General features: G+C 56.8%; 8 protein-coding genes and 1 non-coding gene across 9 annotated transcripts; 4 read left to right on the forward strand and 5 right to left on the reverse strand.

Moving 5' to 3' along the window:
• Positions 1-726: 726 nt before the first annotated feature.
• On the reverse strand, positions 727-1,582 carry VDAG_00298 (glycosylphosphatidylinositol anchor biosynthesis protein; the record flags this gene model as incomplete). Its single annotated transcript, XM_009651675.1, has 2 exons — positions 727-1,152; positions 1,232-1,582. The coding sequence occupies 2 exons, from the start codon at positions 1,580-1,582 to the stop codon at positions 727-729; spliced, it is 777 nt and encodes a 258-aa protein (XP_009649970.1).
• A 945-nt stretch (positions 1,583-2,527) lies between these two features.
• On the forward strand, positions 2,528-3,295 carry VDAG_00299 (uncharacterized protein). Its single transcript, XM_009651676.1, has 2 exons — positions 2,528-2,899; positions 2,972-3,295. Exons 1-2 carry the CDS (start codon positions 2,715-2,717, stop codon positions 3,042-3,044), a joined length of 258 nt encoding a protein of 85 aa, XP_009649971.1. The 5' UTR covers positions 2,528-2,714; the 3' UTR covers positions 3,045-3,295.
• A 580-nt stretch (positions 3,296-3,875) lies between these two features.
• VDAG_00300 (alpha-centractin) lies at positions 3,876-5,238 on the forward strand (the record flags this gene model as incomplete). The annotated part of the gene is made up of 3 exons (XM_009651677.1): positions 3,876-4,640; positions 4,797-5,111; positions 5,176-5,238. The coding sequence occupies 3 exons, from the start codon at positions 3,876-3,878 to the stop codon at positions 5,236-5,238; spliced, it is 1,143 nt and encodes a 380-aa protein (XP_009649972.1).
• A 716-nt stretch (positions 5,239-5,954) lies between these two features.
• On the reverse strand, positions 5,955-8,751 carry VDAG_00301 (transcriptional activator protein acu-15; the record flags this gene model as incomplete). The annotated part of the gene is made up of 3 exons (XM_009651678.1): positions 5,955-7,548; positions 7,601-8,198; positions 8,268-8,751. 3 exons carry the CDS (start codon positions 8,749-8,751, stop codon positions 5,955-5,957), a joined length of 2,676 nt encoding a protein of 891 aa, XP_009649973.1.
• A 2,891-nt stretch (positions 8,752-11,642) lies between these two features.
• VDAG_00302 (SET domain-containing protein) lies at positions 11,643-13,551 on the reverse strand (the record flags this gene model as incomplete). The annotated part of the gene is made up of 4 exons (XM_009651679.1): positions 11,643-11,756; positions 12,026-12,919; positions 13,031-13,210; positions 13,282-13,551. The coding sequence occupies 4 exons, from the start codon at positions 13,549-13,551 to the stop codon at positions 11,643-11,645; spliced, it is 1,458 nt and encodes a 485-aa protein (XP_009649974.1).
• Positions 13,552-13,852: 301 nt separating this feature from the next.
• On the reverse strand, positions 13,853-13,936 carry VDAG_20050. The gene has a single exon. It is a non-coding gene; the product is annotated as a tRNA-Ala (tRNA).
• A 619-nt stretch (positions 13,937-14,555) lies between these two features.
• Positions 14,556-16,315, forward strand: VDAG_00303 (DNA recombination protein; the record flags this gene model as incomplete). Its single annotated transcript, XM_009651680.1, has 2 exons — positions 14,556-14,871; positions 14,931-16,315. 2 exons carry the CDS (start codon positions 14,556-14,558, stop codon positions 16,313-16,315), a joined length of 1,701 nt encoding a protein of 566 aa, XP_009649975.1.
• A 1,717-nt stretch (positions 16,316-18,032) lies between these two features.
• Positions 18,033-20,410, reverse strand: VDAG_00304 (G1/S-specific cyclin pas1; the record flags this gene model as incomplete). The annotated part of the gene is made up of 1 exon (XM_009651681.1): positions 18,033-20,410. Exon 1 carries the CDS (start codon positions 20,094-20,096, stop codon positions 18,033-18,035), a length of 2,064 nt encoding a protein of 687 aa, XP_009649976.1. The 5' UTR covers positions 20,097-20,410.
• A 3,090-nt stretch (positions 20,411-23,500) lies between these two features.
• VDAG_00305 (uncharacterized protein) lies at positions 23,501-24,389 on the forward strand (the record flags this gene model as incomplete). Its single annotated transcript, XM_009651682.1, has 2 exons — positions 23,501-23,685; positions 23,792-24,389. 2 exons carry the CDS (start codon positions 23,501-23,503, stop codon positions 24,387-24,389), a joined length of 783 nt encoding a protein of 260 aa, XP_009649977.1.
• Between the last annotated feature and the right edge of the window lie 3,580 nt (positions 24,390-27,969).

The following is a 27,969-nucleotide window of genomic DNA, read 5'->3' on the forward strand; positions in this document are numbered from 1 at the left end:
CATCTCATCAAGATGAGCACAAGCGAGAGCTGGTCCGTAAATAGGGCTGAGCATGATGTGTGCCGCGCTTCGACGCCAGGATGGCATCATCATGGCCCCGTAGCGCTTTGATGTTTCGCCGCACACCAGCCACACCACATAACTGCGTAAGGTACACATACTTGTACACACACCCCAAGGCAGGGCGGCACCGAATGATGTGCGCACCCAGATCGGATGCCAAAGATCTAGCCCCCGGCCCCTCGTGCCTGTCTGTACCTGACTCGTCAGTGGCTTCGTTGCTATTCACAGGGCCAAGCCTAAAAACAGGCACATCCAAGCCGCTACGACGAGTATTTCGTGCACGGCCGTCCAGGCCTTGTGTTTGATTTGCGTCTACTTTTTGCTGGCTTGTACAGGGAAGCCCAATTCTTGGTGCGTCTGGTGCTTGGCACTCTGGAGCCGAGGCTCCGGTCTCATATTCACCCCATCAAACATGCCAACATTTGGCTGGTGGCCAGCATCGCAGGAAACCTCTCTCGGAGCACATGCTTGCCAAGCCTGTCGACATCTCCCGTCTCGTTGTGTCCGTCTTTCTATCTATATCATTCCTCACTGTATGTGATGGTACATGACCCGTGACCGATATAATCATCGACTCTGCCGTGAGGTTCATGTTTTTAGGGGTGTGAGAGTGCGGCGTCGGCGTAAGAGGAGCTCGCAGTCTTCCTTGCGCCTTGTTCTGCTCTACTCTTCCTTGTCGTCCCGCTCCACGCGGCTGACCATCCTCTTGCCGAACAGCAGGAACCCACCCGTGACCTTGCCGGCCACGTAGCCGGCGTACAAGCCGTAGAGAATGGTGACGGGCCACTTCTGCCACTCGCGGTCCCAGTCGAGAGGGATGGGGACGGCGCCGAGCCAGGCGCCGAAGAGCGCGCCGGCGAGGCCGCCAAAGGTCTCGTCCCAGGGGGCCATGGCCGAGCCGATGGCGAGCCAGGCGCTGGCCTCGACGCCGTGGACGTAGAACAGGGGGAAGAGGGCCAGGAGGGCGAGGTTCGTCGAAAGCAGGAGCGTGTGCGGGATGTGCGTGAGGAAGGGCGCGCCGAAGAGGACGAACGCGAGGTGGAGGGCGGGCGTGACGAGGGCCGTCATGAGGAGCGACAGGAAGAGGGCCTGGTGGACGGGTAGCATGGTTAGTACACATGTGCTGCGAGAGCAATGGGGACAGAGAGAAAGAGAGAGAGAGACTCACGATGACGGGGTTCGGCCCGCTGCCATCCTGCTTCTTCTTCTCGCCGGGCCTAGCCTTCCGCGCCGGCTTTGCATCTTGGCTGCCGGCGGCGGGGAGGCAGAGCGAGACGTAGGCCACCTGGACGGCGGCGACGATCGGCAGCGTTGTCACCAGCACGCGGACGGGATCGGTGACGAGGGCGTTGAATTGGCTCCCGAAGAGCGCCAGGAGGACGACGGGGTGGACGTAGCGGCCGGCCTGGCCAGCCGGCGTCTGCTGGATCGGAACGGGCTGCAGGGCGGCGGCGGCGGCGGTAGCCGTCGTGGGCTTGGTCGGCGTGGAGGCCATGGTCACGGGGTCTACCAATGGCATGGTGGTGGTGGTGGCGGAGGGCAGAGTTCCATGGACAGCGCTTTTGGGTCGGCTGCTGGTGAGGCAGAGCACGGCACACGATGTCCAGAACTCGTCGCGCTTTCATCAGGGTCCTCGCGATGGTCACATGGGGATAGCGATAAGGCAGCCCCTCCCTCGCCCGAGCGGCTCAGGTCCCGAGAATCAGCAACGAGAACAATCTCCGGCGCCCAGATGACGATGCACTAGACGACGGGCGGGAGACGTCTTCGTCCGGGATGGTGCCGATCCTCGTCCAAGAGAAATATTGTCAAGGTTCATTCATCAGGTGTATAACTTGTCAAGCAGGAGGTACTCTAGGTAAGTACCTAGGCAGGCTAGGTAGGTAAGGTAGGTAGGCACCTAGGGAGGCTCGTCGGGATAATCAGGGCCCCCATCATTGGCCAGGAACGTGCAGTGGTGAGACTCCCATTCGCCGAGAATCCAGACACCGAGGGCGGCCAATGAGGTGCGACTCGGCCGTCTCCGATCAGCCCATATGATGCCACCCGCACCACGAAAAGCGAACAAACCACACCACACGCAAGCTGACATCGTCAGGTCGACCGATTGCTCTCCCTGCCCTCTGCCTTTGCCTGAGCTTATTGCGGCCAGCTCGTCCAGATGCGTGCAGCTGGGCTGGTGTCGCTGTCGTATGTTACGGCTACGTATGACACGGCGACGGCAGGTGGGTGGCATGATCTGCGCTATTCGTGCGCGCCGGGTTCCTGACGACAACGGCAATGCCACGGGCAAAGTTGTCCACTATCTGCCCATCTTGACTTTGCGGCAAGGGGAAGCCGGCGCATTCAGGAACAGATCCCCAGATCCCGACCACACCGGCGGGAGATCGCACATGCCGTGTTCGTGATATAAGATGTGCCGTAGACTGGTGTGTTTGTTTGGACTGTCTCTGCTCTCATCATCACCAGCAACAGCTTCAGCTTCGACTCGAAACCAACAAACCAGCCTCTCCATTCAACCATTGTGTCTTGTTTTGACGACATCTCCACTCACAGTCAACTTTGAAGACCCCAAGTGTACACATCTTTGAGACCAACTCTCCTCACAAACACACAACTCCACCACACAAACATCACCACCAAACATCACCATGTCTGCCTTTGTCGCCCGCTCTGCCCTCCGCGCCACGCAGCGCAGGCAATTCTCCCTCCTCACCAACATGCGCAACATGGCCCGCACCTTTGAGCCTCATCCCTTCCAGAGGATGACGACCGCTCAAGCGGCGAAGCCAGACTACTCCAAGATGTTCAAGAACCGCGTCTTCAACGCTACCATGTATGTTTCCTTGGCCTCGTCTCGGGTCTCTTGACCACCTCGAAGCAGCTCGACTAACAAGTCTTCCAACAGCTATGTTCCCATGATGTGCGCCATGCTCGGCTGGCCCTACGCTGCCGCCATGATCGTGGACGGCCGCGTCTGAGCTGCTCTGTCGCGACAGTTTCGCATTGTCAAAGACGCCGGGAAGAGGAGAATAATACATTCATCTTCTTGCGATGGCCTGGGACAGCCAGGAACATGGCTGTTCATTTTTCTTTTTTTGTTGACACATGCAAAGCTACCGCTGAATACCACATTTGTACATACAGCAAACATTCTGCATAGAAGAAGGCGTTTAGGGATGGGAGCAGTCGCTCGATTTGGGATTCCGGATCAATCAATTTCCTTTAAAAAGAAGAAAAGCACATGCACCTGAAGCAATAATTCGGCAGTTGAGTTGTCGGGGCACATCATGGCAACTATAGAGGCGCCATCACTATAAAAAAAAGGGGCCGTGACTCGTGCACAGCATGGTTCCCCTTTGGGCTAGACCCCCAATTCGCGCCCCTGCAGCTTTCCCCAAGTGTCACCGCGTCGTGCCTGTCTGGAGCTCGCTCTCCTTGAAGTAATCTGAATGCCATTCCACCGACTTCGAACCCACCACAGACGACGGCCGTTGCCCTGCCTTGATACCTCACCGTCACCATCAGCGAAGCGTGTCTCCTTTTGTCCACTTTCGAGTCATCTGCGTGGCGCCAACTTGTGCTTTCGTCGACAAAGTCACACCACCCACCCCCATCTCGTACCTTGGCGAGACCCGACCGACCCTCCGATACCTTGCTTCACGAGCCAACCCAACAGAACACACACAAGACCTCGCACATCGACTCCGACCGACGACGTCTGCCAGAGCCCGCCGTCCCCTCCACAACAGAGGACCCAATCTACCCCCACGTAGGCGAGGCCGCCCCCGGTCTCCCATGCCTCGCGCGAGATGACCGACTCCCTCCACAACGCCCCCATCGTCCTCGACAATGGTTCGGGCACGATCCGCGCCGGTTTCGCGGGCGACGACCTGCCCAAGTGCTACTTCCCCTCCTTTGTCGGCCGCCCCAAGCACCTCCGCGTCCTCGCCGGCGCGCTCGAGGGCGAGGTCTTCATCGGCCAAAAGGCCGCCACGGAGCTGCGCGGCCTGCTCAAGATCCGCTACCCGCTCGAGCACGGCATCGTCACCGACTGGGACGACATGGAGAAGATCTGGGAGTACGTCTACGGCGAGGGCCTCAAGACGCTGAGCGAAGAGCACCCCGTCCTCCTGACCGAGCCGCCCCTCAACCCGCGCAGCAACCGCGACATTGCCGCCCAGATCCTCTTTGAGACGTTCAACGTGCCCGCCCTCCACACCTCCATCCAGGCCGTCCTCTCGCTCTACGCCTCGGGCCGCACCACCGGCATCGTCCTCGACTCGGGCGACGGCGTCTCCCACGCCGTCCCCGTCTACGAGGGCTTCGCCATGCCCAGCAGCATCCGCCGCATCGACGTCGCCGGCCGCGACGTCACCGAGTACATGCAGACCCTGCTGCGCAAGAGCGGCTACGTCTTCCACACGAGCGCCGAGAAGGAGGTCGTCCGCCTCATCAAGGAGTCCGTCACCTACGTCGCCCACGACCCGCGCAAGGAGGAGAAGGAGTGGATCCAGCGCTCCGGCGACCAGCCCAAGACGGCCGAGTACGTCCTGCCCGACGGCCACAAGCTCAAGGTGCGTGCGTGCTCTCGCCTTTCTCCTGCCCCTCTCGTGCCCTTGCCTTCCTCTCGTGCCTTGCCTTCCTCTCGTGCCTTGCCTTCCTCTCGTGCCTTGCCTTCCTCTCGTGCCTTGCCTTCCTCTCATGCCTAACCCACTGACCCATCGACGCAGATTGGCGCCGAGCGCTTCCGCGCGCCCGAGATCCTGTTCGACCCCGAGATCATCGGCCTCGAGTACCCCGGCGTCCACCAGATCGTCGTCGACGCCATCAACCGCACAGACCTCGACCTGAGGAAATCCCTCTACAGCAACATTGTCCTGTCCGGCGGCAGCACCCTGACCAAGGGCTTTGGCGATCGTCTGCTGACCGAGCTGCAACGGCTGGCCGTCAAGGACATGAGGATAAAGATCTTTGCGCCGCCCGAGCGCAAGTACTCTACCTGGATCGGCGGGAGCATCCTGGCTGGGCTGAGCACCTTCCGCAAGGTGAGTTTCTTCTTCCTCTTGTTCTTCTTCCTCTTGTTCTGCCCTTCGAATACTGACTGGCTAGATGTGGGTGAGCATCGACGACTGGCATGAGAACCCCGATATCATCCACACCAAGTTCACGTAGCCAGGTCCCCCATGACATGGCCGTTGAGTGCATGTCATCACGCAGGGCGCAAGGACGCGGCCGACGGGAGACTTATCATGAGAGACAGGCCAGATCTGCTGCTCTTGAGAATCACAAAATCCAGCGCAAGACCCGGGCCCATCAGAGATCTGCGCCAAACTCCGGCAAGGCGCTTCAGGAGGCCCCCTCCCACTGGATGATGTGGCGTCAGCAAGGTGCCGTCCATGACGTCGTTCGAGGTGTGTGTCGATGACGAAAGAGAGAGGAGGGCGCGATTTCACGGAGGAATGGTCATGATGGACGAGACATAACGTCATTGTAATTGGTCAGCGTAGACGTTGAAATGATACCCAAGTCTGCTGTCCACGCTGTCATGCCGATTGCGGTGAGCGATCCTAGGCAAGCCTCGTTGTACGTGCAGAAAGTCGTCACCTTCCGTAACGAACATGACGAGGCATCTCAAACTCGATTTTCAATCTCATCATACATGCTCACAAGCAGCTGTCAAGGTTCATGGTGCAAAAGAATTGACATTGGAAAATCAAATTCGTACATAAGACGTCCCTTGCGACGCGGTACCTACCGACATATTTCCTAGCTGTCGCCGTGCCTAAAAGAGAATCCAACCGGGGGGGAATCATAACCGACAGTTTGATCAAAGTCATAACAAAATAACCGAGTGTAAAGGAAGTGCCACATCTTGAAGCTACCCCTGATTAAACAGCATAGTTGCTTTCCAAAGGATCAACGATGAAGCCATCGCTGTTCGTGTACCCAGCAAGCAGAGCACTCCGGTACTCAATATTGTCGAGGCTGAAGTTCAGCTCGCTCGGTGCCGAGAGGTCCTCTCCGGAACTTAGGCTTTCCTCGCTCACGCTGAGCGTGCTAGGAGCAGGCGCACCGGATGTTCCAAAGTCTCCCAGATTGAAATTCGTCAGGTCCCACGAATCTGGTGACCAGCCACTGATGTTCGTCGAAGTGGGCGTAGATTCATTGATAGTCAGGCCGGGTCCACCGTAGATGGCATCGTAGACGTTGTTGAGGCCGCCATCCATGGAACCCAAGAGTGCTTCCCACTCAGATGCAGAAACACTTGAGGCTTTGTGTGGTACATGTTGAGGCCATTGTTGCTGGTCACGAGGCAAAGCCACTTGCTGCTGCTGCTGCTGCTGCTGCTGTTGTTGTTGTTGCTGCCGAGCACGTGTCGGCGACGATGGAGAGGAACCGTCCGAATTCGCGCCTAGTGCAAGGAAATCAAGATTCTGGCGCTTTGCGTGGACTCCAATTTCTTGGGACATGGAGTGGCGCTGGTCGCGTCGGATTCCGTTATCGTTTTGCAAGCTTTCGAATGATGAGCGAGACTGTGAGCGGTAGAGGTCAGGGCGTTGCAGGTTGGGTGCCGTGAGGCGGCGCATCCTCTCGTGATGACGTTGACGATCTGCTTCAACCGCCGACGAAATGCTGACACTCGCTGGCTTGGATTGGGAGCAAGAAGCCTTCTTCTTTGCGGCAGTTACCGGTGGCGATCCACGTTGCGTCGTCGAAGCGCGCGTAGCATCTGGATTCGGCGGCGGAGGGCTGGGCATAGCCGCCTCGTCGACCTGGACGAGCATGCCAGCGACACGCTTGAAGTCATACCAGCCAGGTGCCTTTGCCTGCGCAACAATCTTGATGACGGCGTTCACCATTTTCTCGACGTCCTTCATAAGCTTGCTCTCCTTCTTAAGCCCTACGCTCTGATACAATAGATGCATGCCGCTGAGGATGAGCGTGTCCGTTTTGTTAAGGCAGAAGGAGAAAGACATTCCTCGTTCTTCCAAGAGCTGCAAGATCTGGATGATGTGCTTGCTTGATTTGGCGGTGGAGATGAGTGCAGGCGCTGCCTTCTGACCCAGTGAAGAGCCAATGGCAGGGCGGTAGATCAGAATTCGAGTATAGTGGAAGGCGAGCGACAAAAGGGGCGACCTGCTGCCCGTGATCTCTGTCGAGGGCTTGTCTTGCGCAAACGTCAACTTGAGATGTGTTGGCAGAGAAGAGCACCACTCGTCGAGCTCAGCCTCCATGGCAGACATTTGTTGTAGAGACAGTTCATGTGTGGCAGCTGCGGGGTAATTCTTCTCCAGAACCTTGCCCAGAATTCGGGAGCACCGGAAGAGAGCCAAAGCGCTCGAAATCTTGGTATACTCTCCAGGAAGAGTGGGCTGGAAGCCTTTTTCAGTAACGTACTCGTCGTCCGTGTCAGACGGGTACTCGACGTGAATGTCTTCCTCTTTCAAAAGCTTTGGCAACCCGAGAATGGCACCAGAGAAACTGCGCGTGTCAATCAAAAAGCAACGAGGCAGCGGGAGATGTCGGGTCTTACCAATCTAGAGTATACAAGGTCCAGAACACCTTCTTGCGGGTCTCGATAGTCAGGGCGCCAAAAGAGAATCGCTTCTGGCTCTGATGCAAGCCAAGGCGGTGTGACAGGCCCACGGCAATGCCTTTGTAGTGCTGTAGACGTTTATAGTCCGCCCGTACGGTGCAGTAGATGAGTGCCAGTACGAGACATTGCAGAGTGGCCATGGAGTTCTCCATGAGCACTGTGTCGACCGCACCCTGCCATTGCTGCTCACAGGAGGCGATCTGATCTAAGTCTGGGTTCTCGCCAGAAAGGGCCGCAATGGCAAAGACCAGATGAAGCTGTGCAATCTTGTGGTTATTCTTAACCTTCTCAGGGTCGGCGACAAACTCCTCGTATACGCGCAAGAAGGTCGGCTTATGCAGCACGGGGAAGAGAGGTGCCCATTCTTGGAAGTAGACATTGACGCAGCGGTCAGAGAATAGCCTCGGGGGCACTCTCAGCCTCGAGCTCACGGGGTCAGGCACCAGCGGCGGACAGCCTTGCATGTGCAGGAATGCCTCAGGGTTGAAATCTGGACATGACTTTCCGCTCTCCTGGATTTTGCGCTTGAGACATTCTGACGGGTGTAAGTTTCAGAGACAAGTTGAACCACGAGGGGCAGAAGGAAGAGGGGTACGAGTCTCACCTATGAAGCCTCGGCCACTAGAGGGGCCCATGAAGTACGAATCCGAGTTTTCGACGCCAAGGAGTAAGGGTGACGCCTGCACCTTGAATGTATCTTCCTTGACAGGCGGTGTTGACTCTTTGCGCGATTCACATGGTGGAGAGGAGACTGTCGGGCCAATGGAGGGGCGACGGTTGCCATGCATCCTCGACAGCAAGTCGATCTTCTCATCCTTCTCGTCCAGCAGGTCCTTCAGTTCCCTGACCTCGTTCTCCAGCTGTCGCACTCGTTCCTCGAGGGATTCAGTGTAGCCTCTGGGGAACGCACGGCGACTCAGCTTATCGCTCGTGCGACACTCAAAGCCGACGTTGGCGCATTGAGAACAGGTCGGGCGAACACCATCACATCGAATCTTTTTGCTTCTGCAACGGTCGCAAGCTTGCGCTATACGGCTCTGGGCACTTGTTCCGACTTTGATGACTTTCATGGGTAGAATGCCGGGCATCGCGGCGGTTCTTCCTCGTGGGAGGGCGCTCGTTGAATTATTGGTCGTGATTGATTGCTTTCTGGAGTCTAAACTGTCGTGAGGCTGGCTTTGTGCCTTTGACTGGATCGTCGGGATTTTCCAGTCCAACTAGTCGGGGCGTGCGGCTAGCGTCCAGAATCTACAGGTCGTGTCACGCGGTGGGCGTATCGGGGCGTAAGCTGTCTGTCCAATGCGCGGGTGTTGCGGACCAAGTGCGTGCGTGTCGTTCTCTCTAGTCGATTCGAGTCGACTTGTAACAAATGGTGATCGTGTTCGCGGCTCAGTTCAGATTTTTTTTTTTTTGTTTCAAGATCGTGTCGTCCAGAGGAATATTACAGCGGAGTGGAGATTTTCAGTCGTGAGGGAAGGGGTGAGGAGGGGGGGGTATGTGTTGAGGGGAAAGAGTAAGAGAGGAGGTGGATGATGTCGACAAGACAAGGCGTGAAGAAGACCAGCGTGCGGTGAGTGGGCTGGGGTGGAGTTTAGGGGAGGACAGTGCCTTGGACCCGAAACCGGGGGGTGGGCGACTCAGCGGCCCTGCCGCGGACGCTGGAGCTAGCCCTGGTGCCGCGACTCAAAGGGAAGGAAGGCAGGCACACGACGCACTGTGCTGTAGGTAGGTAGGTACCTAGCGTGGGCAGGGGGAGGGGGGACTCCACAGGGACTTCCCGGCCTAGAAGGTCGAGCACGAAGAGAGGGGTGACCAGAAGAGCGGAATCTGGGGCAAGAAGGAGGAGAGCGCGGGGAGGATAGCCCCTTCTACTGCTGCCAATCATCACGGTACCATTGGCGGTCGATACCCCTGCTTCGTCACTGATGCCCCACCGAGGTGGTGTGCCGCTCCCAAGTGCAGACCGGGGGGAGGCGAATGGGGCCAACAAGGGACCACTGGCCAGTCACTTCTACTTGTGGTTACACGCAACCACGGAACGCACCCAGGGCACCCTCACGAGTCTCCTAGTTGTGCCTTCCCTGCAGCAACACGAAAGCAAGTGCAAGGTACCTAGGTAGGCAAGCGTAAGGCAGGGCGGTGCTTTCCCCTTCCCGTCTGCAGAACAAGCGTGTACATGTAGCGAGCTACATTTTTCGATTCCTGCACCAACATAATCCCCCAACATAAATTCTAAACCACCTGTTCGACGACCCTGGAACCCGGCCAGAGACCGTGCCGTCCTGCCGACTTTCCCACTGCTGCCCATGTCCCGCCAGAATACGAACGAAAGGCCCCAAGGAATTCGGCTGCCATCAGGTTGACACTTGATCACCAAACGAAGAAGCATGTCTGCCGAGCTTTGGCGAGGAAAAGGGTCGCTCCAGCCTCAAGCCATGGGTCGACAGCAAGGGACAAATGGCCCGCCCCACCGTCTCTGGAGGTGCCGGTGGTGGAAAAGTCCCAAGCTGCCCTAGGCCTCTTTCTCGATAATCCTGCTCGCTTCGTCAAGGCCCCGGTTCCCCATGTTTTCCCCAGCTTGGCTGTGAAGGTCTGACGAGGATCATCCTGCGATTTCATCAACAACAGCCAGCAGCCGGCGCGCCCAGAGACCGTAACCTTGGGGTAGTGTTGGTTCGTGTATTGGTGCATTCGAAATGGTTCTTCAGATCACTCGCCGAGTCGGCCGATCCCTGCTCCACGGCCTCTCACTATTCGCCTTGGCCGACGCATTTGTGCGGTCCTGTGGTCGACTGCCCGCGCATTGCGGTACGCTCTGTGCTTGGCCTGTATCGTGACGACGGCATGTCCCGACGCTGGCCCCCGACGTACATCTCGTGCTACCTGTTGCCGCTGCCATCATAATGACATAAGCGCTGGGCACATGTTCTTATAATGCTTGGCCTCTGCAAGAGATTCGTGCCACGACATCCGTCTCTGTGATCCGCCTAGGATCCCGACAGTCTGGCTCTCTCATCATCATTATCAGCCCGTACTGGTTTTTCATTCTGAAGACGTCAAGAATCGAGGCGCAACAATGCTTCCAAATGAATCCTTCGGTGCTGGCGCTAAGGAGATGGGCTGCCACCATGTTCGAGGCGGATTGATTCCCCAGTGCGCCACAGAAGCCAAGCTTCCACGGAAAAGAAGAGGTGATACTCAGCTGCTGCCCAAGAACAGTTGAGTCACGATTTCTGTTGTTCTTCGAATATTGTTCTAGCTTCATTGATCTTACCATGTACAACATGGCGCAGCAATGCGTCTGAGGACTTGACTCGAAAATCGTTGCCTACAATGCTTGCTGACCGGAATGGACACGATCGCCAGACGTTGGGACTGTGTGCGGTAAGAGTGCCCAAGTGCTAGAGTGGCCTCTTCAGGTCAGTAGGTTCCCCGCACATCGTTCCCCGAAATGAACACGCGATGCAACATGATCACCTTGGCAAATTTTGGGCAAATAAGGAGCTAGGCGGCGACCCAGCATTGATCTACGAAAAACGTCAGTAAGAGGTCATTGCCCCAAGCGGAAGAAGCCAGAAAGCTGTGCGTGAAGAAGCTTGATAGTTTTGACGGCTTGGATCTCGGAGTGAAAGGATATCGAGTAGACGTATTGTGCAACTATCTCGGGCATCTCCATCACCAGGAGACGGTCATCCAGTACTGACTCGCCGCCGGAGAGTCATTTGGGAGTAGTCGGAATACCGTACGATTGAACGGAAGCAGGGCTGCCTGGGGACCCCAGTCCCCATCGCCATGCCGCCAGTGAAGCTTCCACCCTATCCGAGACGCATCATGCCACTCCAGAACCCAAACTGATATTGGCATTCCGGAAGCCACGGCGCAAATGCACTCGCCGCTCCAGATTTCAGCCTCTGTCTGGGGGGGGCGAAGCGAGTACATGTATGCCCGTGATCGTCCCGTGCACATGGCGTTCCGTCCATCAACTGAAGTCGTCGCTGTCATTGGACGCCGTTTCTTCCACTTGTTCGTTTTGGGAAATTTCCATCGATCCGAGATACGCCAGTACCGAATCGTCAGCGAGAAGCTCGCCTCTCTGTGCACTGTCAGCTGTGGCGGTCCAATCACTGCGGCCCAAGTTTTCTCATCCTGATCCTCTTGTCGCAAGGGTGGGCAAAAGAGGCCTCGACGACTTTTGGCAGGAACGGTGCTGGGAATAGGAATAGTTGGGAAAGTAAATATCAGAAAGACAGTGATACGTCTGACACGAGGGAAAAGGCCATCGCAGCGGTATATTCGCGGAACAGGACGCTCGGGCGATGTTGGGGAAGATGCGGGGGAGGGAAAAGTAGCAGCAGGACGTACCTCTGCTTCGAGGGCTCGCGCAGCCGCCTGCAAAACACTAGCCTCTTGTTCCCTCAGAGTGGTGGCGGCATCAAGACACCCAGTGTGAATGCTGTGTGACTGGCCCGGTGGTGCGTCGCGGGGGTCGCCCTCGATCGTCTGCATGCGTTCGAGCTGCGAAGCCACGCGGGCCTCGAGGACGGCCACGACGCGTAGTCTGAAGATGTTGTACTGCGGATGGTCACGGACCAGCGTCTCCCAATCGTCTGCCCGCGCCGTCACATCGCTGTCCTGCCAGAAGACCCCTAGGTCCCGACCTCCTCCGACGTCCTGCAGGATCGCGAACGCCAGGCCGTCCTCCTCGTTGAGACAGGCGAGCCACGCGAACGGGCTCGTCCACGCCACGGCACCGCCGCTCGTCCGGGTGAGCTCGACAGTCCTCGGCCCGCCAAAGCTGTGGACCTTTGCCTTGCCCAGAGGGTCGTCCTCGAGGGGCGCCAGCGGCAAGGCGACCGTGTCGGTGGATCGCGCGGGGTCGATGAAGCCGTAGCTGAAGAGCATCTCTGCCCCCGATTTCCCCGCGCCGTACGATATCGTCACCTCGTCCCCCGCAGCGAGCGTGCTGCCGGGCCGCAGCCGCAGCTCGACGTCGCCCTCGCGCCGCGCGCTCTCCTCGTAGTACGCGCTGGGCGCGGGGGCGTGGTTCGCCAGGTCGAGCACGGGGACCATGGACACGCCGGCGCTGGGCAGCTCCAGGCTGCGCGAGCGGTACCATGCGTCGACGAGGAACCAATCGGCCAGGCTGACGTTGTTCGTGTCCCAGAAGATGGCGTGCCAGAAGGGGAGATCGGACGATTTCTCTCGTAGGGCCTCAAACTCGCTGGTCAGGGCCTGGATCTTGGCGCTCACGGCAAGCTGGAGCGGGTCAGAGGATGTTTGATCGGCCAGACAGATCAGGGCGAAAGGAGGACGAGGTCGTGTGTAACATCAAGTGGGCACGAGAAGAGGGCAACGTTCACCACGTACCTCTAAAGACGTCCCCTGAAGGAGCTCCCGCTCTTGCTCCGACCACATGGTCGGGACGGGGACTTCACGGGGCAAGAACTTGACGTACTCTGTCCATGGCGTTGAAACGAGGCCGGACTGCGGATGAGCGGCCAAGACCTTCTGCACCAGGAGGAACAGACAGGCGTCTCCTCTGGTAGACTGCAGCCCTATATCAGCCGGTTTGCCAGAGCCAGCGACGAGTCGCGGGGACCGGGGTTCGCGCAACGCACCTTGCGGCCCACAGCATCCAGCAGGACGCGGAAGTGTCCATCGACCTTGGCGTGATCGTCAACGGCTTCTTTGGACAAGACCAGTCCACGTGGGATCCTTGCCAATGCTGGTGAGTCCAGGGCCTCCTCGGCGCGGCTCAGAGCGCGGGCGGCAACGAAGCCGAATCCACTTTGGGGGATCTCCTTTGGAATGACATCGATGAGGTCGACATTGTTCAAACGATTCCAAGCGGGGAGCGAGGCCGTGATGTCGAGATGAGGGTCCGGCATGATGCTTCCAGGAGATGTGATGGCGTTTATGATATGGGTGAGAAAGCCCGATGCGTGGGTAGGCACGGAGACTGATTTCCGGGTACCTCGCCCCGTTGACCTGTCGGGTCGGCGTTACCGGCTAGATGCCAATGCCAGGATAAATCGTCGCGGACGGAAAGAATACGGTACTGCACTCGTAGCTCACGTCGTCGTTGTTTCTGCTATTGTTAGAACAAAATGTGCAAAAGCAACCAACAGCGGGCAGTTGTTATACAGCTTGAGTGAGCCCTGGTGCGAAGCTGTCGAAAAATGGCAAAAGTGGAGCCGCCGCGGATTGAACACGGGACCTTCTGTAAATTCGAATGAATGCAAAACAGACGCGCTACCACTGCGCCACGACCCCTGTATGAGGTACTCACCATCAAGCATTAGCTGATATATCTAATCAAAAACATACTATCCATCGCGTTACCACAAGACTTCGCTTTTGAAGGACGACTACGAATTCGTGGGGCTTTCCACTCTTGTTGCGGTCCTTCAGTTACAGCGTCATGTCCAGATATCAACAGCACACGACGCCCAATCTGGGACTCGCCTGTTCGAGGGTTGTTGCAGCCTGCCACGGCGCGCTGAGCATGCTTTTCAGGAACACGCAAGCACGCAACCCATGTGATTGGAGCGCATGAACTGCAAATACGAGCTCGAAAGCTGCCGTCCGCAAGTCTACGTCCAGTTGATGGCGGACCTCGTAGGGTGAAGGCGAGTCGATGACTTGAGGGGAAGAACCGCATGCCAGCCAATGACACGGCATGGAGCCCCGAGCTCGCGCGGAGTGACCACCGATCGACCACAAGCTTCCGAGCCTCAGTGTATCCGTCCGGACCGTCGGACGGGCCTTTTGTTCATATAGCTCGAGGCTCCTCATTGCTATTATTTCCCAGGCCGTACCTGGTCATTGGCAAGCCGCTCTTGCGTATCCAACAACCTCCGCCTACATCCCAGATTTCCACAACGTCGCCAACATGGCGAACAACAATCTGCAAACACCGCACCTCGTCGACACCGAATGGTCGAAGCAGCTCATCGTCAAGGGAAAGCCCTTTCTCATACGAGGGGGCGAGCTGCAGAACTCCTCGCTCACCTCCGCCGAGTACATGAACACTGTCTGGCAGCAGATGGTCGACACGAACGTCAACACGCTGCTGGGCTGCGTGACATGGGAAGACATCGAGCCCGAAGAGGACAGGTTTGACTTTGCGGAACTGGACAGCGTGATTGAAGGTGCCCGCAAGCACAGTCTGCATCTGATCCTGCTGTGGTTCGGGTCGTTCAAAAACGGTGCGTGGGCTGTCCGTGTTTCGCTGGCAGAGAGTGCTACTTACACCACATGTCCGCAGGTCTTTCCACGTACACCCCCGGATGGGTCAAGACGAATGCAAGGCGCTTCCCTCGCGCCAAGCTGAGGAAGGCCGGCGGACGCCTATGCACAGCTGATGTCGTTTCCATCTTCCACCCCGAAGTGCGCCGGGCGGACGCCAGGGCCTTCGGGACGTTGATGTCTCACTTGAAAGCGTTTGATGAGGCCCACTCGACCGTCATCATGGTCCAGGTCGAGAACGAGACAGGCCTGCTCGGCGACTCGAGGGACGGATCTGACGTCGCCAACGAGGCCTTCGGCAAGGCTGTTCCTCAGGACCTTGTCCAACATCTCGTATCGGACTGGGACAACCTGCACGCGGACATGAAGACGATGAACCTGAGCCACTTTGACCCCAAATCAGTGCCGGAAGACGGCAACTGGGAAACAATCTTTGGCACCAGCCCACGTACGGATGAGCTCTTCATGGCATACCACTATGCCAAGTATCTCAACGACGTGGCAGCGGCCGGCAAGGCCGAATACGACATACCCCTATACACAAACGTGTGGCTGAACTATGCCGGCGAGGATTCGGACAACGATTTCCCCATCGTCGTTGGCGGAGGCGGTTCCCCCGGCGACTACCCATCAGGCGGCGCGTGCTCCAACGTGTTGGACATCTGGATCAAGTTTGCGCCGCGCCTCGACTTCATCGCACCCGACGTCTACCTCACCGATTACGCAAGCTCATGCGAAAAGTATCGCCACCGAAACCAGCCCCTCTTCATCCCTGAGCAGCGGCGCGACGACTACGGGGCGCGCCGTATCTGGGCCGCCTACGGTACTTTTGCTGCCATGGGCGTTTCGCCTTTTGGCATCGACACGCTCGAGCCTGGCACGAACCCCTTCACCAAGCATTTTGGCCTCCTCAAGTCGACTTCGGCCATTGTGCTTGATGCCCAGCGTCGCCGGGACACCTCGGTGGGCTTCTTTTTCGACGAGATCCCCTCGGCTCCAAATGCAAAAGACACGAGCCCCCTTGTACGCCGCACATGGGGCGGATTCCACATCACTATTGAACGGGCCTTCGTCTTCGGCAAACCTGGCCCCGGCGCCGGCATGGTCATCCATCGCGGCGGTGGGAAGTTTCTGCTCATTGGCTGGGGTTTTCAGGTGTCGGCCAAGGCTGGGGCCGAGGACAGCGTATTCACCGGAATCCTGCGATTCGAGGAGAAGAAGATTGTCAACGAGGCAACGGGTCAGCTCAAGACGGCGCGGGTGCTGAACGGGGATGAGACGAGGAGCGGACAAGTGGCACTGATGCCCAACGAGGATCCAGACTATGGCGGGTTCCCCATCTGCGTGACCATCCCAGCGAGGACCATGATCGCAGAAGTCCAATTCTACTCCCTGACCGAATAACAGAGCAGGGTCAGGGAACGTGTCAGGACACGGTGTATCATTTGTCAAGATGAGCCAAGCCAGGCCCGACATCGCCTGTTTGGATGTTATCGAATATGCACGAAAACCCATCAAAGGTTCCCGCTTCAGGTTCTCATATGGCAATCGCCTTTCCCACGTGGTGGCTGGTGATGCTCTGATACCTTGAGTGGTCATGCTAGGTTGCCAGGAGTGGCCAAATCGACAGCCGCGATAATTCTGCGCTTAGCTCTCAGTCAGCACCCTCGACGCGTACAAACTGCCTCATTTCTCTCTCCTGTAGCCTTCAGTTAGCCATCCGAGGTCTCCTGTCTGACTTCCCGTCTTAACAAACTGTGACAATCAGGCGCGAATGAAGCCTGCGCCAAGCCAACCATCCATCCAGTCAGCTTCCCCAGGCCTCCTAGTCGAATGGTGCAAGGCCAAGTCGGAAGAAAACGAGGAGAGAGAGAGATACAATCCTCGGTTCACGCATCCTCACGTCTGCGGGTCATATCGACCCCCTGGCCAGCACGTCTCGAGCCTGTGGGTGACGCGCTTCACTGATGAAGCGCTTCGCAGACACGCACAATCGATAGCTCCGCATCGAAGCAACTGTCAAGGCCCGTGGCATACGAGACGCCACACTATGAGGAGTGAGGTGAAGTGCTATTGGATGTGTCATGCCTATTATATCGGTGTGAGTCACAAGGCGCCATGCCGAACACAGGACAGGGGCTGAGGTAGGATGATGGCTGGTCCAAGCCTACCCAACTTATGCCAAATCCGCGAGACCGTGATAGACCGTGATATGCCTGACAATCAAACGGCATCCTACCACTGAGGCCAGGTCCTTATCTGGTACTCGTCAAAGCAGTTTGTTGCGGAACGCAGCACTTGAAGGAATCATCGCATCTCAGATTTCGGTATGGATAGCGCAGGTGGTCTGCGTCGTGCGTGTGAATTGGTTGCCAAGGCTAGCTATACATCTCTCGACTATAGCTTCATCGCTCGTGCACAAATGCAGCCGCGTCATGGCTGTTAACTCTCTGCTCGTTATCAGTGTTTTGTCTTTCCCTAGGTCCGCACAGCATCATTGCGTTTTTTGCTGTTTGATGGTTGCCAGAGTTGCCTCTGCCAATTGTCGCTTTTCAACGGCCTCAGGCGTGTCATGCGTAACACGCAGGTCGTTGGCCCTGGAGCGTCCGCCATTTCGGGAAAAGAACCTCCAGGGCTGACTCGCTGTCCCTTCTCCAGCTTCATGCCGTTCGAAGAATTTCGTCTCGCAGCACTGTACATAGTTTCGTTTCATTTGCCTCCACCACCATAGCTCCGTCACCGTGAAACCAACAAGAAATCAAAACGAAAAACAAGAATTACTCCCTCTTTCTTCTCCCCTTGTGATCGTACAGAAGCGAGAGCGACATGCATGCTGAAACCACCACACCGCCGCCAACCATGTTCCCGGCTCCTGAAGATGCATAATTACCACGTTTTGTCCTGCCTCTGACGCCATGCAAGTCGTCGATGAGCTGGGTCGGACTTTGTCAAGGAGGGGTATCATATGCTCCTTTCCGTTCCTGCCCGAGTTCGTTCGGTACAAAAAAAAAAAGCAAAGACGTTGTACACCAGGTGTATCAAGTTTTGGTGTGCGAATCAAGAAAAAAAAAGCTGGCAAGTCCATGACATTGGAGACAAACCAATCCGTTTTTTTTTTGTTTTAGTTAAGGATGCCCTCCCACATGCCGGGGCCACGGTAGCCACCGAGGGCGAAATGAGAGTTCGTGGCAACCGAACTGCGGGCTGCTTCGGTAGCGCAACACACGCGCTTCCTCGGCGAGCCGCGTTCCGCCGAGGCCTCAGGGACCACGTCCGTATGAGATCTGTTCAATGAGTTTGACCAAGTGAGTTCCGAACGAGCCAGCATCTCGCGGACATTTTCCTGGAGCGAGGACTTCTCGAGAAGGTCCCTGCTTCGCTTGCGCGACAAGCATCCGGTGGGGGTGGCAACCACAGGGTACTGATAGCCTTGAAGTGCCTGCAGAGCCCTGGCAGCATCATTTTCCGAACTGCAGCTCATAGCCTCCAGTGCCATGCCCTCGAGCTTGCCGACAGGGCCGTTGTAGGACTCCTGCGAGGACGGCAGGTAGTTGTCTTCAAAATCTTCTGGAACAGATGTGATTGCAGGCCTCGAACTCAGTCTCTCACAGCTTAGCTTCGCGCTGCGGAATCGCGCCGAAACGCCCATTTTCTGGGCTGGCGCGCTAGCGAGCGACGATGCAGAGGATATGGAAGACGAGCGTGAGGCCCGAGAAGAATCAGACACCATGGATTCTGGAGATGAAGCAGTGGACACCGAGGTGGCCAGGGAAGTGCGGCGGACGGGGAAAGCAACGTGCGGAGAGGAAGTGACGGGAACTTGCCACCTGTCGAGGTTCTGAGCTGCGCAGGCGTTTGAGGCTTGAGCCATGGCCAGACCCATCGCCGAGCCCCTGCCCAGGAGACAGGACGCAGCACTCACGGCAGGAGTGCTTTGTCCAGTCAGCTGGGGGGTCATGCGAGGCGTGGGCAGGAGACCAAGCGCAGGGACATAGCGACCAGGCGTATACGTGGAAGCGGGCACGGGCTCCATCGTGTGGGGGGCGACGTAGGATCGAGGAGTAGGGGTCGCATCAGCAGAGCTTGTAGCCGATTGACTTTGGATCGGTGCGTCGCATGGGGTAGACGGCATGTTGCAACCCGAGGGCGCCGCGTGCTCTCGCGACTTGAGCTTGAGCGATGCCGCGGGGAAGAGCCCGCCGATATTGTCGAGGCCGGGGTTCAGGAGGAGAATGACCTTCTTCCAGTTGGCGCTCTGCTGGGCGTAGAGAGGTCCGGAAGGTGAGCCTGGGGGTGGCGGGGATGGAGGCGTGTACTTCAGGACGATATCGGTCCAGCGCTGGAAAACGTCATCGGTGATGTGAAGCTCCCAGTTGACGGCAAAGATGAAAGCCAACTCGTTCTGATTGATCTCGTTTGTTGCAAGACCGGAGATTTTGCTCCAGGCACGGGCGGAATAGTTGCGGTCTTGAAGGTACTTGGACGCGAGAATCAGAGCAGCGAGAAACATGCGGCGGCCGCACTGGAGAGCACGACACTCATGACGGTCGTCCGGCTGTTCCATGGTGAAGTCGTGCTTGGGGACATGGGGCTTGATCAGGATGAGATAGTACAGGGCGACTTGGAGCGTGGAGTAGCTGGTGCGCGATCTGCGGAGCGTCTCCTGGATGAAGGTGCGCAGGGGCAGAACGGCCTTGCCGCCGATATCATTGTGGCAGATGACCGACGAAAGTGGCCAGATGGCTTCGACGATCTGTGTAGAGGAATCTGGAATGGACACAAAAAGTCTAAGTATGGGGTCACAGAAGATCATAATCAGTAACGGTTGCTTACCAACAAGTGTGTCCACAAAGTTGACTTTGCGGTCGCTTTGGCGGACGAGTGCGGGGGGTGCTCTAGAACCGGAGCCGTTGGATCGCCGGGGGTTCTGGCGCAGCTCGGCCGGGATAGCAGGTGGTGCTTGGTCGCACGCAACGGAGCGGCGTGTGGAGGGATACGCGTCGCATGAGTCCGAGTCGGAAGAGGTGTTGGGAGAAGTATCGGTGGAGGACTGCGACGACGCCGCAGACCAGGCCCGAGCGGACGAGGCGGAGCAGGCGGAGTCGAGGGAGGAGCTGTAAGAGTTGTTGAGGTAGGAGGAGGAAGAGGTTATGAAGGCCGACGAATCATTATCGAAGCACTTCATTTTCGATCGAGGTGAGCGCAGGAGGGGGTGGGGGGAGCGTTGAGGTCGGATTCGAAGAAGACTGGTAAAGTTTGAGCGCAAGCAGCACCTCCAGTCGTCGTCAAGCGTTCGACCGATTTGAAACCGTGGTTGCCGTGTGTCGTAATACCGAGGGGGGGATGCGGGTCGTGCAGTAGCGCGTGAATGCTGCTGCAGGATCCAAGACGAGTTGGTATGGAGCGAAAGCTTTAGACGCGAGAGTCTGTGGCAGACGAGACACGGAGGATCAAACCGGAAGAGACGAGGCGGACGACTGGAGTGGTGAAAGTAGTTGTGTCAAACAGCATGACTGGCGATTCCCCAAAACCGTAAAGCGGGTTGAAGGAGAGGGCTGATTATATGGGTGCTACTGCAGAGCGACCATATGATCAGAGGCGGAGGGGTGAGAGTTGTTGGTGGAGGAGTGGTTGATGGCGAGGACGTCGACGATAGAGGGCTGGAGGTGGAGGGCGACGACGACGTTGAGCGACGTATATGCAAGTCACGATCAGGGTGTGGCTGATGGTTGCGAGCGCGACTTTATCTGAGCAGGTGAGTCGAGATGTGACTCTTCCTTTTGTCGGCCGCGTGCTTTGCTTAACGTGGCCAGAGGGGCGAAGGCAGGAAGGCAAATGGCGACAAGGCCAGCTGGGTTGGCGTGTGACGAAGTCGGAGCCTGGGGGGGGGGTTGTCCCAAGTGTTGGGGTCTCGGGCCTTAGGCTGGTCCAGTGAGGTGTTGGATGACTCTTTCCGGGGGGGTCGAGTGGCAAAGGAGTCAGGCAGCCAACTCCGAGAAATGCCGGCGACGAGACGATGGTGACAGCTGGGAGGGAGCTGGCAGGGAGTGTGGTGGGGTGGCGAGAGGTGCGATCGCGGAGAGTGACGGAAAACCAAAGGGGGCGAATGAGGGATGGAGGGTGAGGGTGTGACTAAGAGATGATGCTGTGCCTGGTCAAAGCGCTGGGGGTGAAAGAAACGGTGCAAGCGTCGTCTGATTGCACTTTGGGGGAAGGGGCGAGGCAAGGCCAAGCTTCCAATCCTGGAGTGGCGGAGGGGGGGAGAGCCCGGGCGAGGCGAAGAAAAAAGACCACGGAGAACCCGGCCTGGGGTGTAGTTGTCTTGTCGTGTCGGTTTCGGCTCAACGCGGTGAGTTGCGTCAGGCAATGAGTGAGTGGCTGTGGATGACAAGGACAGCACAGACGAGTCTCGGGGTTTTTCGCAAGGAACAAGTGAATGCCGCTGCGAAGGATGTACCGAGAAGTTGCTTGGGCTGTGCCGTGTCGAGTCGTCAGGTTTGGGTGTCAAGTCGTGTTGTTCTGGGCCAGTTCGCGAGAGAAGTGGGCAGGTATAACGTGACCGGATGACTGTGTCTGTGCCTGTGACTGTGTTCGGAACACACAAGTGACGTGACAGAGATGAGAGAGAGATGGAGGGACGGATTAGGCAAACAAAAGGCAGGAGTGGAGATGTCCGATGTTCCTCTTGACCTCTGTTGAGAGAAGGAGAAGAAAAAGGACTCCGATGTGCAGACTTCAACAAGTCGCTATCGACCTAGATCTTGGAATCGAACATGGCGGCGGCTGTGATCGATGAAGAGGAAAAGGGAGGGGACGAGACAGCAGGCAAAACCATCACGCGTGGGTGGGTGGTTGACTCGTTTTGAAGGGCGCTATCCTAAGGCATCGACTTAGCACGGCTGCAGCAGTTTCGGGTTGTATGTGCTTCGCGGGCTCTGGCAAATGCTCTTGACAGCGACACACCTCCAACCTCCAAGGCGAGGGGGGGGGAAGTTGAGGGGTTTTGAGGGGGGACAGGATGAATGGGTATTTGTGTGGGCGGTCTCGAGCGCCATCCCATTGGCCGTCCGGCTCACACTTGCAGATTGTGCTCCATAGTTTGATCCACCTTGCACACCACTCGACACAGGAGTGGTTGACGAGTGGTCACAGCTGCAGACCTGCTCCTGTTTCTTCCCCCCCCCCCTCGCATTTTCCCCCTTGTCCCCTTCTGCCACACTCTGGCGCCTGGCCCCTTACGCCCAAGTCCTGTTGCTGTCGGCAAGCCCCATTTCGATCCAACAGTGCCTCCATCTCCAGATGACAGCCACGTCTGTACAGTCCTGACTCTTTTCCACTGACTTTTTGGAACGGCAAACAGGCAAACAGACAGTCGCTCTGTATCGTTCATCGTGACGGGGTCCAGTGACCCGTCTTCTTTCGAGCCTGCTCAGCTGTTCTGTTCATTCTGTGCTGAAAGGACCGGCTTTCGGATCCCGTCTCGTCTTGATGCGCCATGGGTACTCGAGACATCCGAGCCCATCCGCGACGGGCCCGACGGCTGCACGCTTCGGGCAGTCCGTCACTCCGGCTGGTGTACCTAGGTACTGTAGTCATGAGGCCTAGCCTCACGGTCGTGGCAGGGCAATGTCTATCTTCGATTTCGAGCTCCCAAGTGCCTTGCGGTCGATAGGCCTACCATGTACTACCAAATGCCAGCCTTCTTCTTGAATGCAGCATCTACCTGTATCCCGCAGCACGAGCATCTTGTTGCCTGGAGACGATGCGTGGCACCGGCCAGGACTAGTCTAATCGATTCGCCAATACGTGGCCAGGCTCGTAGACCACCCACCCGGGCCATCCAGTCGAGCCATGCCAGGCCACCCACCTCCACGACTACCTCTACCTACCTATGTTAGTGTCAGTGTGTTCGACGAGGTGCGTCAACCACGACCGGATGGTCCGGCTGCTGCCAATGAAAGGAGACGCTTTCCAATCCTGCAATTACGCCGTATTGGTAAGAACACCTTGCCTTTCTGAGCCAAGACGGCCGTCGCTTCATCCATCGTATCCATCTCGCCACGAAAGGGGCCTTCGTTTTTTCGGAGTACGGACTCATGGCAGGCAATGAGCGGTGTAACACAGCTGCATGTCCAAAGACGCTCGACGTGCTTCTTCATGACCGATATCCTGACGATGATGGATCGGCGTGGGCCCATCAAGGCTTTATTACGAAGCACTCCGCCTCTTGTATGAATCAACGTGACCGCCGAGGCTGGGTCTGCGGCGATGCCTGACGGACGACCTGCACTCGTTTTGGGCGGGGAGGCTGACGGCTGGGCCGATGATGCCAAGGTGCATGTCCCAAGGCTTCCTTTCCTAGGGACATACCTAGGCAGTGAGAGAGTGAGAGAGGAGAGAGGAGAGAGGAGAGACTGGCGGGGATCTTACACTGGCTTGACTGGCAACAGCGACTCCCGAAACGCAGGCGATCGGGCGTGCACCACCCTTGACCCTCCTCCCCACTGGCGGTCTCCGCTTCACCCACTGAAAGCGCATCGTCAGCCACACGGAGAGCCGGAGTCTTTCCCATGGTCATCACTTGGGCAAATGCCATTTTTGACTCATTCGCCGGGCGCTTGTGCCATCGTCCATGCACTTGCGAAACCCTCGACTGCTTCCGGCTCACGGCTCACGGAAACAAAGCCCCAGCACGATGCCAGGTCTCCTCCCTCAGGTCTCCTGCCCTCCTCATTGAAACGATGTGGTGTCGAGGCTGCCCGCCATCGCTGGCAGTATGACTCCACCGCGTCACTGAGACCCGCCAGCGCCCAACCCAACAAGCGAGGACGAATGTGAAGGCCTCATAGCAAGGAAGCTGCAGCTGCAGGAATTTTGCAGCTCAGAACTATCGCCATGTCACACACTCGCCGAACCAGCCCCGCTCCGCTCCGCGTCAGCATCTGATTGGCCGCCGCCCTGTTCAACGACGATAGGGATTCAAGATGATGCAGGCATTCCTATCATCGTCTCATCACGACGCCTCGGATCTTGCGCCACGGCGGCAGAGGACCGGTTACATGCTGCTCGCGGACATGATGCAATTCTCGCTGGAAGACAGCTTGGGAACACCGACCTCGGCACTGAGTGCGTGCCCCATGGATTGTCCGAGTCGTTCCAGGCTGTGCTGGCGACCTTGCTAGCCTCGAGGGGAAGATCTATCGACACCGGGCCAATGAACGTCTTCCAACAGCAGACGGGCTGGAAAGATGACTCAACGCAAGACGAGCCCATTAACGACCTGACTGACCTGTGTGACCATCTTCACCCTCCACGTGAAGCATCGTCTTTAGGCAGCACCCGCTTCACGGCCTTTATCCTTCGTCTTCGGGTCGAGGCTGCACCCGTTACGCACGTCTACCTTCCCACATCTCTGTTCTGGGACCCATCAGTTCGAAAAGTTGTGCAGAACGAACCTCACAAAGCCCAGCCTCGGTGACTTGTTCGGCAGGACACCCATTATGCTTTGACGGGTTACTCCTGCGTGGCTCAGCCCCTTTGGGTGCGCCACATTTGTCCTCTTGGCAGGCAGCCTCAGCTTCGTGCCCAGATCGCAGCTGACCCGTGGGACAAGTACAGTCCGCCACCAGAGACCGATGCATATGAGCATACATCCGACATGCTGGGATGTCCTCGAAGGTTTTTGGACCCAGCATCTGGCTGCGTTGCCTGGGGCGTTGCTGCCTGGCCAAGCATGACGGGCCACCCCTGCACAGATATTGCCAGATCCTCCTTTCTAGAATGCTTCTTTATGAAAGTGGTGATGAAGGTTCGGCTACGCCACAGCTGCCCTCTGTTGGATTGCATTGGGCGGGGCTCGCTTGGAAACTCCATCCGCGCCATGCAACACGCTGACATGTTTATCATCTGTGTCATTTTGCCTCGAGGTCCGGCGGGCGCGAGTGACGCGCCAGCTCGTACCTGACAGCTGACGTGTGACTTGCCAATAGTTCATGCCGTCAGGATCCTCAATGTCAGCAGATCGGTCGCGAAGAGAGGTCATGGAAGTGAATAATCAAAGCTTTGATCAAAAGCGAAAAACCAAAGCGAGGAATCGGCCGCGCGTGGCCAGAGTTTGGAGAACGTACATGGCTGTAGCTTGCCAGCACCCCGTCTCCTACCTCTGGCAAGTGTGCGAACATGTGAGGTCTTCATGTCGAATCCTTTTTCAATGCTTGGCTAGTCTTTCTGTCAGATAGCCTCAACTTTCACAAGGTCTGTGGTGTGCACTTTGTGTGTCCCGGCAGAAGGGTGAAGAGACAGGGCACACGACTATGCGCGTCGTAGTACAGGTACCACCAAAGCACACCGGGGGCACCCAAGTCGTACGACGCACGGCAGAAACATGGTCTGACGGTTGTCCCACTCATGAAGATGAGCCTGATAGGACTCCCTCCAACATGTCAAATCGCATGGCCTGACACCCATCAATTCGGCCTGCTTGGTAGTCTCGTCTCGACGACTGACAACATGAACAGTATGCGTGGGACCGCGTCGTGTTGGCCCTGCGCCTGACATTTCTGTGCCAGGGCTGGCGACGTCGTTGAAATCTTGTGGTTTCAGTGCTGTTTGTACACGCTGTTTGTGCCTCCGTGACTCGAGGCGTTTATACCGGTCGAGTCGATATGGCACTGGAAGCCGTTTCGTCTGGTCATGATGATTTAAGGCTGCTTATGCTGACACGACCTGGTCTTATCGATGCTGTGAGTTCTTGTATTCATCCTCATCCTCACTGCGGAATTCCGTGCGGGATAGGGTGTAGGACCACAGGAAATGACCGAGGTGGCAGCATGCTCATGTGTCCTTTCACCCCTGTTAATATACACGGGTCGTCCCAGGAGTTCAATATGGGAATGGCCACTCATTTCTGCTTCGGGAAATATCTCGAGGAATGGGTTGCCTGCGTATCACAATGTTGGCGTCGTTGTCTGCTTTGAGTATGACGAAGTTGAGGGAGGATCTACTGTTAGAGGTGTCTCGCCATGTCGCCGAGTCTGCTTTTAAGTATCCTCCAGGATTGGCTATGGTTCTTTCATCACTTCATCGCCTTCTCCTTAGTCGTCAATTTTGCAGCAGCAACATCGAGGTGCCTTTGTTTGGGCTCGCAGAGAATGCCGGGGCCGCACCAGATTATCCGTGGCGGTCCATGAGCCCTGTGGCGTCTCATCATGTTGTGGATGAGCATCAACTACAATGTTCTAAATTCTGTCGCCTTACTATTGGAATGTTGACAAGCATCAACAAGTGTCTCCAGCCGTGTATGTCCAGGGCCTGCCAAGATGTTGTAATGCGGTATGCCGAATATCACGGTACTGTCTAACGTATCAGGATGTTCGTTGTGTTTTTCTCCAGCTGAGCATGATATCAATGGCTGTCGTTCTCATACTTGGATCTCAGAACAGTGCCTCCTCATTTCGTGAATGGCTTGGAAGGAAGCACCACTCGAAAGCATGTCGCAATTTGATGCCTGGTTGACGTGGTTCACGATTTTCGAGGTGAAATGTATCGGTTTCTCAAAATCCTCCCCATGCCCCTGTACGTATATCCCCACTTCAGACTTCTCATGTATGAACCAGAGTCTTGATGATTTGGAACTTTACATCAACCTCAGCAGGCATGATATGGGTGCCGAAGGGACTGGTGTTATCGAGACAGCAACACAAAGGTGCATGTCTTATGGGTTTACACCCAAACACGCTTGTTCTTTTTACTCAAGTTAAACTAGTTTATCCTTCCTCGAGCAGCCGTATCTCGTCGCACTCGCTTTCAGAATGTCAACTGCTGCATCTGTTGCCAGAGCAAACGAGAGATGTGATTACTGCAGTTGAGAGATCTTCAATAACCAAAGGTTCAACAGCTTTCAAAGCATGCGGTCACACAAGACAAGCTGAAAGCTTAAGGCCAGGCCTCGGATATCCAACGATCCGAGCAATTGCCCATCAACCGGCCGGTAGGGCTGGCCGCCGAGATAAACATGACCACCAAAGGTACAGCGGGAAGATCATACGCGCAGACACGGTCCCAGTCCGGCAAGACGACGCCACCTGCCTGTTAATCACGTCAAATCTCATGGGCTACCGCATTATTGGCGGGATCTGGGTAGATCCCGAGCTTATGAAGATCTACTGGTCTTGTAAGACATGGCGATATTAGCGAAACGCACAGATCATGAAGAAGCGAAGTGACAACCAGCGAGGAGAAACACAAGGTAGCGTTTGATACCGGATACAAATTTGGGGGGTAGTTTTCACTTCTTGAGTAAAGAAGCACGTCGTCTGGACAGAGGTTTGCTGTGTAGAACATCCCATCCCGCGGTAACGCCATCGCCAGCTCACAAACGCACCGCTTGCTCGGTCCCCATCTTACTTCCTCGGCAGTTGTCGCACGGGTTCAACTCTGCCGTGCGGAGGCGCATAGCGGAAATACAGTCGAGTCTTACCATGCTTGATCTGGCACGTCTGTGATTTATACGCATCGGTCACGGTGCCCATGGCCGCGACATCCAGACGGTTACCGGCATGAGCTCCTCATAAGGCGGATGCAAACACCGAGTTCCGCCACAAAGAGGTCCCGAAATATGAGGCGGCGATGCTTAGTGGTCGCGAGGGGTGGGCAAACGCGCCATGAGTGTGTCAAAGGCGCATCATGAAGAGGCTCGAGGGAGTGATGTTTGCTTGCTTCCTGGTCTCTTTCTCCACAAAGTTTGCGCACCGGGGCGTCAACTGACTCGCAAGGCCGTCTTCGTTCAGTAGGCCATGACGGATACCAGTACATGTATGCCCAGCGACATTCTTCGGTTTTCGGAGGGGCTTGACTCTGGTGATCGAAAAAAGCAAGCAAAGGGGCGCTCCCCTGCTGTTTGTTGGCAAGGTTTTGTTTTTCTGGATCATCAGTTGGCGCCACCGCTGTCAGCAGCGCGGGAGGGACGGAACGACGGGGCAGCAAACGCTAGACTCAAACGGCGAAGACTCTGGTTCAGGCAGCTTGCAAGGCAATCGAGGCAAGGTGACATATCATTC

Source organism: Verticillium dahliae, genomic scaffold (genome assembly GCF_000150675.1).
Source record: "Verticillium dahliae VdLs.17 supercont1.1 genomic scaffold, whole genome shotgun sequence".
NCBI classification, from domain to species: Eukaryota; Fungi; Ascomycota; class Sordariomycetes; order Glomerellales; family Plectosphaerellaceae; genus Verticillium; species Verticillium dahliae.